This window comes from Pezoporus flaviventris, unplaced genomic scaffold (genome assembly GCF_033815535.1).
Source record: "Pezoporus flaviventris isolate CSIRO_AGI_PZ_B2104156 unplaced genomic scaffold, CSIRO_AGI_Pfla_v1 ptg000003l, whole genome shotgun sequence".
In the NCBI taxonomy this organism is placed as follows: domain Eukaryota; kingdom Metazoa; phylum Chordata; class Aves; order Psittaciformes; family Psittacidae; genus Pezoporus; species Pezoporus flaviventris.
Window position 1 is genome coordinate 12111443 of NW_026892551.1, and position 15797 is coordinate 12127239.

At 37.4% G+C, this 15797-nt stretch overlaps 1 protein-coding gene across 1 annotated transcript in view; it reads left to right on the forward strand.

Annotated features, from left to right (window-relative positions):
- The first annotated feature begins 14622 nt into the window (after positions 1-14622).
- The window catches only part of KLHL1 (kelch like family member 1), a 213955-nt gene continuing 212780 nt past the window's right edge, over positions 14623-15797 (forward strand). Inside the window, exon 1 of the mRNA XM_061445293.1 lies at positions 14623-15206. Within this exon, the coding sequence (XP_061301277.1) occupies positions 14713-15206 (494 nt within the window). The 5' untranslated portion in view covers positions 14623-14712. The remainder of the gene's footprint in view (positions 15207-15797) is intronic.

Sequence of the window (15797 nt, forward strand, 5' to 3'; positions counted from 1 at the left end):
CCAATGGTGGAAAATCAAGCTTTCAGAAATTTGTGAAGACAAATTTAAGATAAATACTGAAACTGAAATCCAGATGTTTTACTAGACTTTCTATGTTTTTATTTATAAATGTTTTATTTACTTTAATTGATAATTATTTAAATTTAATACATGAAAACTAATACTTCCTATGCAAATGTGCACACAACAAATTACAGTATGAATGTACCCTTGAGCAACAGGTTCAGCTGCTTGTGATCCAAGGCTTAGTTTTCTGCAGCACAGCTTTGTGACTTTGACACAGTTTTGCTGAGAGAATTATTATAAGTATGAAAATATAAGTGGTCTAAAGTAATAGAAAATTAAAAAAAAAAAAAGGTGAGAGGAGAAAGAAGTGTAGGTGTTTAGACAGTGATAATCAGCGAGTCAGAGATTCAATATGAAAAATGTTGAAGTAAAAATTAATTAAATCCTGAGAAAAATTCAGCAACATCCAGAATCAGTCTGTTCAAAGAACAATAAGGCGCTTCCCCATCTGACTACTAACTACCCAGTAAACTAAGACTCATCACAGATCAGTATTAGGGATGGCAAGCATATTAATACTTTGCATGGTATTAGCAAAAAAAAAAACCAAAACATTGCTTTTTACTCCTAAGGTGTTCATTTCTTACCGACAGTCTCTTCCTTTATGATAAAAGAAGCGCAAAAGAAATGACCCAGAATAAGAGGGTTACCCTTGGTACAGTAAGGCAAACCTATCCTTCACAATCATTATGCTAAGGAAAACTGAAAGAAACATGCAAAGAAGGATGAAAACCGGTCAAGATTTTCTGCTGAATAAAATTTATTAACCTAACAAACATTTCAATAGTTGCCATTTAAGACTATTTCAATTACAGAAAACATTCCATTACCAGAATATGATTTAGAATTGAAAAGAGTTTTAAGTTCTTGAACGTAGGTTAGTGTCATGTTAACAGGTTTTCATTTGGAAAAGTTTTGAGTATGCTTATATTTTGTTTTAGGTCTGCAGTTTGTTCAGATGTATCCTAAATAATAGGAAAATTAAATAATAGTAGTATAACTGATTTTGTTTAAACTTTGAGTTTATACCTCATTGAACTATATTTCAGAAATGTATTTGCTACTACCTCATGAAGAAAAGACAAAAGAAATCTGATTGAATACTATTCAAGAACATTTTTGAAAGAATACCATGTATCTTGCTGCAACTTTTATACTTGTGAAGGTCAAAAATATTGGCTTCTTTTTATTCTTCAAGTTGCTCTAAATGTTTATAGCATATTTGATGTCAACCACAATACTGTTAGAATAGGGATATCTGAACGTGATTAGTTTTCTTTCTCTTTCCCTTTTTACAGTCATTTATGCCAGCATTATGCATTGATATTCATCTATTTGCAAAAGTATGTACTGACAGCATAGACAAAGTCTGCACAGTAACACCCTTAGTACTTTCCACCTGGTTTAAAATAAAAGTGTCTTTTATTCTTCTCTCCAAATAGACAAAAAAGAATGTCTTTGCTAGCCAAATTTACCCATTTTTGTCTATCATTTGTAAAATTGTGACCGAAAGACATATCTTTCTTTGAGGACAAAGCAGTGATAAAAATAACATTGAGAAAAAAGATGGAAAGAGCACCAAACTTCCAGGATAAATAAATAAGTCATGAGCTACACCACAACACTACCACAATCTAACTTCAAATGCCTTTTCTCCAAATTGATAACCTTATTCAGATTTTTTACACTGTAAACCTTAAACTCGAATGTTACCCAACATAATACTTCTGTTGGACATTATCAGAGACTCATTTTTAGCTGTAAACTTAAAAGAAAACCATACAAATAAAACAATTCAGTTGCTGTCATATTTAGCAAAACACTAAAGGAACTTAAATTTTAAATTTACATTTTCCAGAAAAGCCTTGACCAGGATTAAGAATTGCATTTCTAAGAAAACACTGACATTGTTCACTTGAAAATTATTGTGTTTATCTGAAATTATTGCAAAACAAACAAACAAACAAGCAAGCAAACAAACCAACCAGAAGTCAGCAGTACTGGTTAAGTAATGACATTTATTTGTCCATTTTCAGACTTTTAAGTTAAATGGATTTGCATTGCATGCTATTTCTTCTCCCTAATTAACTCTGTGTAAAGCTGAGTAAAAACATTAGTTTTCAATTACATGAAATTTAAAAAAAAAAAAGTAGATTTGGATACAATTAATTTTCTTTGACATCTGCATTGTAAATGTTTAAATAATAGCTCCTAACCTTTGTCTACTTTTACATTCAACAGTGATAACTTCCAGAGGTTGGTTCGTAGCACCCCAGAAAGATATTTGATAGCTATGCTGAACAACCTTTTGGAAATGCCACCTTCTTCCTACTGATTATGAGGAAAACTCATGGTGACTAGTTCAGACCTGATCAGAAAACATTGTAACCTGGGTTGCATAGCTGAACAATAGTACAGGAAAGGAAAAGTCAGAGGGCTCAATTACACTTGTGGATGAAAGCAAACAAGGGAAAAATTCTTACTCCTAATAGCTTACAATGCTTAGCTACTAATTTACTATTGGCTCTTTTTCTTGCACATCTGTCATTAGTTATCTTCAAGACTAATCTGTCATTAAAATGGATAAGTTTAAACAATCTTTTTTTTCACTTGACCACTGGTCTAGTATTCATTCCCTTGCCTTTAGTAAACAGTAGCCAAGGTAGCCAAGGCACAGGAAAAAATCTAACTAGAAAGGGAAAACATACTATCAGTTTATTGGAAGCAAAAGGATAGGCAAGAAAGAGCTGAATTATTACTTAAAGGGCACCAAACACTATTCAGTGAGCTGGGAAGTATGAAGTCTTAACACTTTTCCTGCTTCAGTTTACATTAAGGAGGTTATGCATGAATGTATATCACACCAAGGCAGACTAAGAAAAAAAAATTCTTAGCTAAGTCAGCTGAAATTTCATCAGGTTGATCAATTTTTTTGCAGAGTATAAATGACATAATCAGAAGATTAGAAAAAAATAACAAAAATATATTGTTTTTAAAAAAGGACAAAATGGACCACAGTTATCAGGCTCCAGTTGATGAAAAATATTAGTACAAAAATATGGAAAATCAAAAGGTGCTTATTACCAGCCAATAAATCATGTCATAACTAAGAAATTTCATTCAACAGGATACTTAATATCTTTAGTATGTTAGAAATACTACGTTTCAGATCGTGTCTAGTACTAATTTCTTAAATGAACTAGAAAATAACAGTGAAGAAAAATCTGCTGCAAGGTGAGTGGAATGGTTGTAAAACTGTACTTAGCTGTTATTCATTGCTCACAGTAGAACAAAAAAAAAAGTTGAGTGTGTTTACATATGCATTTTTCTTTACTTCAGTACTGTTCAATATATTTATCATTTTATAATAGAAAATAGAGTACAGTATTCAATTTGCAGATCACTTCAGGCTGGATTAGGCTTTCGAGACCACACTAAAATTCAAATAATATAGAGAAACTGAAGTAGTTTATCTTAAAAAAAAAAATATCCCCAACAGAATGTTTGGTGACAGTAATGTAATTTTATCTTAAAAGAGTGATCACCAGGGTGATTCTATAAATTAGGATTTTCTTCAGTGTCTTCCTTTAGAGCATCAAAAATAAGTTTTATTTTTTTGTAGATTCCTTCCTACTAAAACTCAAGCATATCTAAAGATACTGCTTCAGAACTGCTCATATAACTCCTGCTCATATAACTCCACATGTTCTGGCCATCACAGAAGCCCAGTTACTGACCTTTGTTAATTATGTCTCCTTATTAATTATATGCTGTAGCAATCCAAATGCCTAACTCAAGTTATACCAAAATAAAATTATTTCAGTTCTTATTTCATATACTTGCAGCTAGAAACAACATATCACACCTGAATTTTACATATACATTTAAATTATATGCAGCCTTATGTAGATACTAAAAAGTATGGAATAAATTGGGGAAAAAGATAAACTTTCTATCATCAGCATTTTTTAAAAACCCTAAAATATCTGTCAGAGTTCACTCAGCTTTGAGGAGAAAGGTTTAGATTAATTTCCTTCTTTAAATTAATTGCCATTTTTTTAGGTTCTGTCTCTAATTCTACAATGTAATTTATGTCTAGGCTTTTCTTGACAAAGCAACTATGTCAAAACATTAAATTAGAACATATTTGCCATGTCAGCAGTGATAGTTTCATGACACTGAAATCTATGACATTCTACCAGTACAAAAAAACTGTTCCCAAGGGACTAAATATGTACTGTAGTTCATTAGTTAAAATCAGAGAAAACACTGTAGGAAAACAATTCTGCATAAAATAACAACTATCAGTATGTTAAATGTCAACTACATAACTAGGTAATACTATAAAACATGAAAAAAAAGTTGTTCATAGAGTCAAATCTTTCTGCTTTTGTACTATGCAGTTAAAAAGAGAAAATTTCAAGCAATCTGTGATCAAGCAATATATTGTGATGTTAACATCTACTACTGTAGGTATCATGGCATTTCTATGCAAAAAATATCCTCTCAAATTGTTCAAGCAATTACAATAATATCATCTGAATTATAAAATATTTTCAAGGGAAAAGAAAAAAACCCACCTTGTACACTCTTTGGGACACTCAGTTCAATGGAAAGAGTGAGTAAGTGGATTAAATAAAGCTTTATCAGATATTTGTTTTTTTAATTTGGCCAGACACTGCATATAAACAAATGAAAGAGCAGTTGTACACATAATCAGAAACAAAGCTCCACTTTTGCTTTTTGAATAAATTACATTTTGTTACCTTATTCTAAGTGCTGAAGAATTCTTTTACAGAAATAATACATCTCTGCAAGAAATACTGTAAGTTCTTGCTGAAGTTTTGAAAGAGTTATTTGACTGTGATGTAAGACATGAAACAATAATATGCATGATAAAAGATTTCAGTGTCATTAAAAGTTACTTTAAATGTAAAAGTCTTCAGAGATTACTATGTGTGTATTTTCATATTAGGTTTCCCAGAAAGGAAGATTCCTCTATATAACTTTGAATTCAGAAGCTGCCCAAACATCCACCATTTCCTGAGACAACAGACAAAACGTCCGTGTCTCTGCAGCGCAAAATTTTCAACTAAATGTGATATTAAGGCAATTGGTACCTGCAACAAGTATCTCGACTGCAAATTGAAAGTTTAATTTTCATGGGAAATGAAAAAAAAAAACAAAACAAAACCTGGAAGTATACATTTTTTTTTTTTCAGTCTTGGAATCTGTTCATTGAGACCAGAAAATATGGGAAGCATAAGGCAGCAGAAACACTAAATAATAACTTACGTGACAGAATACACACCTTTTAGGACAGGGGTCTTATATACCTTGAGAAACACCTGAAAACAGGGAAATGCTTCTACTGTAAGCACATGTATTCATAAGAAATTACAGCAGTATGGACTGGAAGCTATACCCAAAGGGCAATTGAGACTGAGCTGGAGAAAAGGTTAGAAGACATCAAGATCATCATATGTTACTTGTTTCAATACTCAGTGTCACTAACAGGCATTGAAAGATCAGCAAGGTTTACGTCTTAAGTAATTGCATGCAAATGAGATGTAGAGGAATTCCTACATTATTTTATTTTATCTTGACTCAGTTTAATTATGGAACTTTTGCTTATACTTTTCAGTGGCAAAATATAAAACTGCAAGTTCATATTTAACACTAACAGAAGTTAATTGCTGGTCTATACATAAAAATATTCAATTGTACACTGCAGGAGGAAAATATTTATTTAGAAATGCATACAACACTTATTTCTGAAATAGCAAAAAATTAATATAAAATTTTAAGATTATTACACTTGTTACTAAACATTATTCTGAGCAATAACATGCTATTCATCTATGCATATCTCAAAATAAAATTGTATATATATAATGCAGTACAGTTGGTATTTTCTACTTTCTACTCTGATTACACAGATTGCAATTGAGACACTGAATAATTTTATCAGGAAGGATTCCTTAAAATAATCCAATATCCTTTTAGTTAGAGAAAACGTTTTGTTTTTTAAAACTAAATTCTATAGCAATAGTCACTTTTCCTATAAAATAAAGCAATAAATTGTAAATCAGATCTCTAAAAAAAAAAAAAAAAAGCAGCATTACTTTTAAAACAACCTATCTACAAACGGACATTTAAAATTACCACATATCACTTGGAGGTGAATACCAAAACCATGATTGTTTTTTCATCTCAACCAGACGACTTCTTTCCTATATTCAATTTATAACACAATGTCTTATGGCATTGGTTAAGATTGCTGCTTATTCAGATTCTAGATAAAGTCATACAGGCTTGGAAAGAAAGTTATTCAAAAGATAACATCTACAGTAATGTGACATTACAAATCTGCTATTATTCCATCTGATCTTTGTTCCTAAGAGAAGTCCAGAAGTCTTTTGTTCTCTGTTAAATGCTAAAAGGCTTTAAGGATGAAACACCCCTGAAATATATATATATATATATATATATATGTGTATACATATATATATTTTTACTTTAAAAGTACCTATAAGTTGAAATATATGCATCATAAGGTCATGTCTAGAACAATAAACAAAATCTCCCAGTGCCTATTCTCTTCTCTGTTCAGGCTCTGGTACTCAGGCCAAATGGCACAGCACAATTTATCTCAATATGATTAAATGCTCTTATCATAAAATCATAGAATAATAGAATCATAGAAGGGTTTGGGTTGGAAAGGACCTTAAAGATCATCTAGTTCCAACCCCACTGCCCTGAGCAGGGACACCTTCCACAAGACCAGGTTGCTCAAAGCCCCATCCAACCTTGGCCTTCAATACTTTCAGCTATAGATCATCAAACTTCCCTGGGCAACCTGGTCCAGTGTTTCACCACACTCACAGTAAACAATTTCGTCATAATAACTAATCTAAACATATCTTCTTCCATTGAAACCCATTCCCCGTGTTCTATCACTACATGCCCCTGCAAGAAGTCCCTCTCCATCTTGTAGACCCCTTTAAGGACTGAAAGGCTGCAACAAGGTCTCCCTGGAGTCTTCTCCAGGCTAAATGACCCCAGGTCTCTGTGCCTGTCTTCACAGAGAGGTGCTCCAGCCCCCAACCATCTTTGTGGCCTGGACTCAATAGAGCAGGTCCACACTGAAGGCCCCAGAGTTGAGCGCGGTACTTCAGATGGGGTTTCAAAACAGTGGAGTAGAGGGTGAGACTCCCTTGACCTGCTGGTCATGACTCTTTTGATGCAGCCCAGTATCAGAAAGGCTGGCTTTCTGGGCTGCAAGCTCACGTTGGTGGGTCATGTTGGGTTTCTCATCAATCAATACCTCAGATTCCTTTTCCACAGAGCTGCTCTCAATACAGTCTTCACCCAGCCTATAGCTGTATTTGGGATTGTCCCAACCCAGGTGCAGGGCTTTGCACTTAGCCTTGTTGAACTTCATGAGGTTGGTATTGGCCCATCTCTGGATGGCATTTCTTCCCTCCAGTGCATTGACTGCACCACCCAAATTGGTGGTGTCAGCAACCTTGCGGAGGGTGCACTCAATCCTGCTGTCCATGTCACTAACAAAGATTTTAAATAGTGCTAGACCCAATATTGGCCCCTGAGGAACGGTGCTCCTCTCTGGTCTCCATTTGGATATTGAGCCACTGACCACAACTCTTTGAGCACAACCATCCAGCTAATTCCTTATTCACCAAGAGGTCCATCCATCAAATCCATGTCTCACCGGAGAAAGATGTCACGTGGAACAGTGTCAAATGCTTTGCGCAAGCCCAGGTAGATGACATCAGTCCCTCTTAACTTGTCCACCAACGCTATCACCCTGTCATAGGCCATCAAGTTCGCCAGGCATTGCTTAATGAAGTGATGTTGGCTGTCACAAATCACATCCTTATTGTCCATGTGTCTTAGCATACTTTCCAGGAGGATATGCTCCATGACCTTGCTAGGCAATGCACTGCAGTTCACTGGCCTGAAGTTCCCCAGGTCTTCCTTTTTTTTTTCCATTTTAAAAGTCAGCGTTATAATTCCTATTTTCTAGTCAGTGGAAACTTCATCAGACTGCCATGACTTCTCAAAGATCCTCTAAAACTTTAGCTATATCTAAAGCGCCTATTGAGAGTGTTTCCTGGCTTATGCTAATTCCTGAACTAGTTTGAGAGATGATAGTTTATACAACCCAAAACCATTTTAATGATTGTGATAATGCCTTGTCAGTATTGACCATCTTATGCCAGTTATATTGGCTCTGTTTAATTTAATTCACTGGTATATATGTAGTGGTAAAATCCTAGATACTTCATTTTTATATAGTCTGTTTTGAAAACTATGTGTGTCTCCATTGTTGTGATTTGCTAATATATAATATTTGGAAGAATTTTTTGCTTCATACTGAAAATAAACGTTAAATAAAAAATCAGCAGGAAACTGGATTTTTTTTTTAAACAGAATAGGAAAGCAAACCAATTCTAAGAAGGCTCTGAGCCACAGAAAAAAAGACAGCAACTATTATTGAAGCTAACTAAGAAAAAAAATTCCTATTTTCATCACCAGAATTTCCTCTGAGAGACTGATATGATACAATTCATAGAAGCACTGCTAAAAGTGATTGTTTTGTTTTGCTTTGTCTAACACTTTTCTTATTGGTGATTTGAATGAGAAATTCGATAACCTAAAATAGATAGTAACAGCTTCTGTGTGAATCAGCAAGTGGGAGACACGAGTGGCTTTCAAATGTTAAGGTCTAGGAATATTACGTGGAACGTGGCATAGGAGCACAAAGGTTTGTGTGCTCTTTCTAGTGTGCACTAGATAGAGTTTAGGTGCTTCTTTCGACCAAAACTTTGAAAGAAAGGTACTTTTTTCAGTAAAGTGTAATCTGTCACCAGCTTTGGTACTGCAAGTAAAAATTATATTTCTCAAGAGAACTGACAACCATTGCAAAGAGAGAAACTGATTTTAGAATTGAAGAACCTTAATAGTCTTTATTTTGCCTACTTTTCTAAATTTAATAATTACTTTTCTGGTTTCATAATTTTATGTTCTCTAGCCTTTATTTACTTATGAATCTTTATCCATGACAAATCCTGTAGCATTTACTCTTCCTAAGTGAAAGTTTACGACCATTTAAAAACTGCTTTAGGGTGTGTTTATATGAAATTGTTTAAGAAGTGACTGTCCCTCAAGCTAATATGAGATAACTGACTGTGGTCTTCTAGGCTCCTGCAATGCAGAATAAAATGCATCTGATCAAATCACCAGTGAGAGCAATTCATGTATCATTATTTTATCCAGCATTACTATGGAGGCAGTAACCAGCAACTATGGAGAAACAACTTTTGTTACTCTCTGAAATAAGTGTGGCTGGGTTATGTCATCACACTTAGAGAAATCCATCCTGCGCTGTGCTAGCTCACTGTTAAATTTGAGAAATAACATTTAACCTTTTAACTTATCAAAGGCATACTAATTCTCAGAATTTCAATCTCAGTTGAAAACTCGTTACAAAAACGCACACAAGATCTGACAAGTGAATTGGGTTTGGTTTACTGTTTGTCTGGTTTTGTTATTCCTTTCTTGCCATTAGAAAACAATCGTCAATAAATGTAGACATATTTATAGCATTTTAAGTATGTTTATATATACTACTATGGAAGGAAAATCAGCTCAATTACTTGAAACTCCACTTCCTGACTCACAGCATTATATGTATACATTACAAACAACCTAACAGTTTAGTTTCCCACTACTACCATCTTTTCCCAGTGTTTCCCAGTTTACTTATCTAAACCAACTCAGAATATATGTGCATTTCATAGAGCTTGTTCAAATGCTTAGTACACAATAGAATTTTAAAGAACAAGTCTAATACATTATTTATTTATCACTTAACACACTGCCACTTTCTTTTCAGTAAGTTTTGATCTCTCAATGGATCCCATCATTTTCTTTCCCTACTCTCTTTAGCTTGAGTATTCTATAGATCTTCTTCACAGCACCTTTATAACACCCTCAGATTCTTGCTTCTAAATATATAATTAACCACCCACAAAAAACAGCATCTTTACAGTTGAAGTGCATGTTCATTCATTTTCATTCATTCATTCATCCATTCATTCATTCATTCATTCATTCATTCATGTGAGAATTCCCGCATTCTTGGTTTAAAACCGTTCATTCTAGTATTGTCCTTATCCAAAGCACAGTGATGTATCGTGTTTTTTTCTGCTCTTTTCATAAAAATTTAGTGTCTTCTGGAATAAAAGGCCACACAGATTAAAATTAAGCAACAGAATTACCCCCCTATTCTTTTAATTTGCTGATAAGCATATATCTTCGCTTATTAATAACTATCATTCCATAGTAACACATATGCTCATCACCTTCAGACTCGCTGTGTATCTTTTGACTTAATGTAATGTGAAGACTCACGCTGACTGTAGACTAGGACTATACATAACTCTAATGGTACTGTTAGGAAATTATTTTGCATGATGGTTCCTTTGTTGCTTGTTTTAGCAGTCACTAACTGCAACTATGACTTTATTCCTGATCCACCAGTTCTCCCTGGGATACAGGGTACAGTATGTAAATAGCTTAATGTGATACAGCTGAAACCTAAAAATAAACAATACTGAAAATTTTGAAATGGAAAGAAGGGAAAAAAAGGGTTAATAAAATCTGACCAGTTTGGATACCCACTTCAAGGTTCTTCTATTTGGAAGTGATTTTTACTGCTTGGAGGACTTATTAAAAGAAGTTATATATCCCTGAACTATTTTTCCTGAAAAAAAAAATAGCATGATACTACCTTGAGACATGACTATGTGAATTTAATTCATTTGAAGAGCATCAGAAAGACAGAAACACAAAGAGAAAGTGTCAGGAATCTGACTCATAACAGGGACATAAAGATTAATCAGTTTCATCTGTTTTCCTAACTGATAAAGAAAAAACAGCCATAAGTACTTTAAAGCAATGTATGTAAAAGTATTCAAGATTTCAGTGGGTATGTATAAAACAGGGAAACTACAACAGGTGAAGAAGTTCAGAAACTTGTTGTTTAATAAACAAATATACAGTGTGACTCACTATGTTCCAATGTGCAACCAACAGACACAGGAGAGATTAACTAACACTTCATGGAATGTCTGAGATACGGATGGAAGGCAGTTAGGCATCAAAATGTTTTCCTTCACCAACTTAGCTACATGTGTTCATGTCTGTATCAACCCCATATGAGTAGACTAAGACATATCTGAATAGCAATTATTTTGTTGTAATTTGCATGAGCAAGGTCCCTAGAACTCCAGTAGAGAATCTCCTTTTTTTTTTTTTTTTTTCCTCCTCATGGATAAGCAAGTCTAGGCTACCTATAGAGTTAAGTTACTCTTTCTATATATCAGAAGCTTCAGCTGAAACTCAAAAGACATTTCTGTTCATCTTTTTGTGTCACAGCCTAGACTATATTCTTTGCTTCACTGGCATATGTCAAATGTGTTCACATGGAAACACAAAGGCAAGAAACAATGGAAATCTAAGTAAACCAAACTCATTCTTTTAGTTTATGCTCAGGAAACCAATCTATTAATTAACTATATGCAGTGATATTGGCTACTTCTTCAGTGTAGCTTTTTTTTTTGGGTAGCTCTTGTTTATGGTAAATTGAAAAAATAATTGTGACTGTCATATGAATGAAGAAAATCAAGAGACCTTTCCAGAGTTCATTTTATGATAGAGAAGTGCTCGTATGTCTTCATACATGAAAAATCAGGTATACATACAAAATGAATGCATCTCTTACTTTAAAAAAAAAATGGATATGAACTAAAAAGTGAAAGAATAAAGTAAAAATAAAAAGCATATGGAAGCCAATACACAATATACTGAAGAGCTGAGATTTATAATTATTAAAAATAAATCCAAGAGTATTTATTTCAGTTACTGACATAACTGATATAAAGAAGTATAAATAGCAACCTGTTTTTTTTTTCTGTTATAATTGCTTGCAAGTGTATACTGGAAAAGTGATAAAAAAAAATGAATCACTTTCTAGGGTGATACTGTAATATATTTATTGGATGCAATCCAATGTATATTTACAAAAACATTATTTTAATATACTGTCATTTATATTTATCTATGCAACAGAAATAAACCTAGAAAATCTAACTTGTCAACCACTCACATCAAATGATCAACTAAAATATTAATGCAGATTTTAAAACGTCTACGGTTTATAATATGGCAAGGAAATTACATAATTCTTAGCACATTTCTGAATTTTCCTAATCAGTTAAGAGGTATTAAAACCAGAACAGATAGCATGCTACTGTCTGTCTATGTATTCCTTGATTAAATCTACTTTATATGTACATACCCACATCTCGTAGAGCTTGTAACTAGACATTAAGTAACCAAAATTCACACATATTGTCCTAAGAGATGCACTTCTTAAGTGTCTGAATGATGTTCCCTCTGTCCAATTCTAGGTGAAGAGTTTTAGGCTTTTCTTCCTACTCCTCTCCCAAGCAGCATGCATTCTCTCAGATTACTTCCTGAATAAGAAAGAACTGTCTTTTCTGTTTGCTTTAGAATGCTTTTTTTGTGTGCTTTTTTTTTTTTAATCATTATTTATTTATTTATTTAATCACTGAATACTGAGAGCAAAATTTAAGCACTAGAGAGTTTGCTGTCCAGCTGTTGTGGCATAAATCAATATTTAAAACACGCGGTGGCTATTTTTCTTCCTTTGAAAGCAGGACTTTAGGTCCTGAATTTCTTGTTCCTTTAAAACCAGAACTTTATCAATGTTAAACACAAACCCTAATATCGGTTTGTAGCCAGAAGCACTACTTCAGCAGTAAATAAAACAGTAATATACTTCAGTGATAAAGTAAACAAAACAGTAATAAAATTGTTAATTAATGTTTGACTTCTGTTTTTCTCTGGAGTAATTTCCAAGCTCTAGTGTTTTATCAATAAAAAGCTAATGCATTCCAGCTTCAGGGAAAGAATTACTTCAACTTTATTTCTTGATTTCACAAAGAGTTAGTATAAAAAACTTTTGTGATAGCTCACAAGTGCATGGATAAAGCTGGCCAATGCAAAGAGAAGTATCTGAAGGAAAATGCAACCTTTTTTATATTTTTCTTAGAGATAAATCTTCTTCTAAAATTCTATTTTCTAAGATACAGGTGGAACGCAGGCATTCAGAATGTCATCTTATTGCTGCCAACTTTTTATGCCTGGGGATTTATGAGCTAACAGATGATATAGAGTTTTGCTTTTGTATCCCTACTTTTCGCCATGAAGCTTTTAACTCTGTAATTATGTCCCAGATGCACAGTGTACTTCTTGACACCCCTCCCCAGTAGGCAGATGTTTCTAAGCAGATCTCTCTGTTGTGAAGGAAGCTCCCTTGGGTTTAACACTGTCAAAGTGCATTAAGAGCAGATATAAAAGGTAAGAAGCAGATGTGCAGTGTTATTTCTGACACACTGTCCTTCTATCCAGTGTTTTCTACGGGTACATCAACACTAAGCCAACAGAATAAATCGTTAACCTGTAACCTCACCCAGTCTGCATGCAGTCTATTAAGTCTGTACCCCTGTGATTCACACTCTTGTGTTTACTTTGCTGCTGCATTTCTTGTTTCACTTTATTTTGCTCCCAGATTTACATTGTGCTCTCAGAACCAAAATACCAAGGTGAGGAGGCCTGCACTGGAGGGAGGGGAGGAGGATGCTGTGACGGGCGGTTAGTGACCTGACAACTTGTACGAAGAAAACAGAAGCATCTCTTTTTCCCTCTGCCGCTTCCCACTGACAGCCCCAGAGCACATCTGCGTCACACACAGGGGAGGGGGCGGCCTGGTGAGAGACGCTGAGATGGATAGAAAATTGTACACTGACAACCTTGACAGCCTCACGGCCGTGATTTTTTCTTTCCCTTTCTCTCCTACGTACAGCGTATATAAAGGAGCTCCTCTTTTTGTGTGCCAGCTCTCGGCCTTTGCCACCCCAGGTAACTGCAGGCATGGGACTCCCCTGAGAAACAGGATGGGAAGGCGGGAGGTGGAGACAGGCTTCCTACGACTTTTTCCCTCTGGCTGCACTCGGTCACAGATCTCTAAGAGAGGGAGGAAGAGCCACCTGCCTCCCGCTGTGGCTGCTGCCACTGCAGGTCCTCGCCGGGCTGTAGCTCGTTTCCCCGCTAATCAGATTAGCGCGTCTTCTCAGCCTCTCTCACCCGCTCTTCCCTAGCAAGTGTCTGTTTCCCCTGAGAGATGTCTCTCATTCCTGCCTTTTTCTCCTCCCCTTTCCACTGATCACCATGTAATTCTCGTCAGCTCTGGGCATCTTTGTCTATCCCCCTTTCCTTCTGGGTGTCTACCTCCTCTCGGCCCCGTGCATCGCTCCATTCATCCATCCTCTCTCCACTGTTGTGTGCTCGCATCTCTCTCCTCCCGCCGGCTGCCACCCCTCGCTCTACAGCGCAGCGCTGCCCGGAGGAACCACCGCAGCTGCCGTGAGCGGAGCCGCACCGAGCTGCTTCTGAGACCGTCGCCGCCGCCCGGCCCTGCCTGGCCGCCGTGAGTCCCGCCTCAGCCGGCGCCCGTACCCTGACCGCCGCAGCACCATGTCCGGCTCCGGCAGGAAAGACTTCGACGTGAAGCACATCCTGCGCCTCCGCTGGAAACTGTTCAGCCACCCCTCGCCGGTGGGCGGCCCGGCGGGGGGCGGCTGCCTGCCACCCGACAGCAGCTTCGAGCACTGGGGGCCCAGCCAAAGCCGCCTGTTGAAGAGCCAGGAGAGAGGCAACAGCATCTTCTGGAAGAAATCCACCTCCTCCGCCTCCTCCTCCGCTGCTACCACCGCCAGCCCGCTCAACGGGACACTGCTGTCCGCCTCCAGCCCCGGCGGGGGGCACGGGCTAGGGCACGGGCACGGGCCGGGGCCGCCGGCGCCCCGCACTGTCTTCTACGTGGAGTCCCTGGAGAAGGAGGGTGTGCCCGGCGGGATGGAGGTGGCTCCGGAGCCCGAGAAGCCCCTGGCGCCGCCGAAGCGGGAGGAGGCGCCGGAGGAATGCGCGGATGGAGGCAGCCGGGCAACAGGTGATGGAGGCGGACACAGGTAAGGGAACCGCGGCTGCTCCGGCGCAATCTGCGCGCGTCGGGGTGCATCGGGGGGTTCCTGCCCCGTGCCCGCGGTGGTGGGCTATCAACCGCGGGGTCAGCTACGGGGGTGGGGAACAGATGGGCTGGTATGCGGACATTTTTGCGGGAGGGTGGTGGGGCTGAGGTTGGAAGGGCTCTTCCGTTTGTAATGACAGGGTTTTGGGGGCTGAAGGGCTCCCCGCCGCGCGGGAAGGGCGGGCGAGAGGCTGCCCGAGGGTCTCAGGAGACATCGGGCATTCGCGGCGTCGGGGTGCCGTGGGCAGGGGATGCTGCCGTTGCCCCGTCCTACTGCTGTCCTGCCCTTCCTCTGCCCCTATCCTGCGCTTTCTCTGCCTCAGCTCCTGCCCTCGGGGCTGGCCTGGGCAGACGCGTATCTCAAAGCCGGTGCTCCGCGCTGGGGATCGTTACCACTCAACTTTCTCAGAAGTTCATTAAAATGCTAGCGGGAAGTGGTGTTTTGAGTATTGGGACTGCAGGTGAAAAGCTCAAAAGTAAAGACGTTCGCTTTTGCGGAGCTCAGCGACTAAATCGTGTCACAGCCTACCTC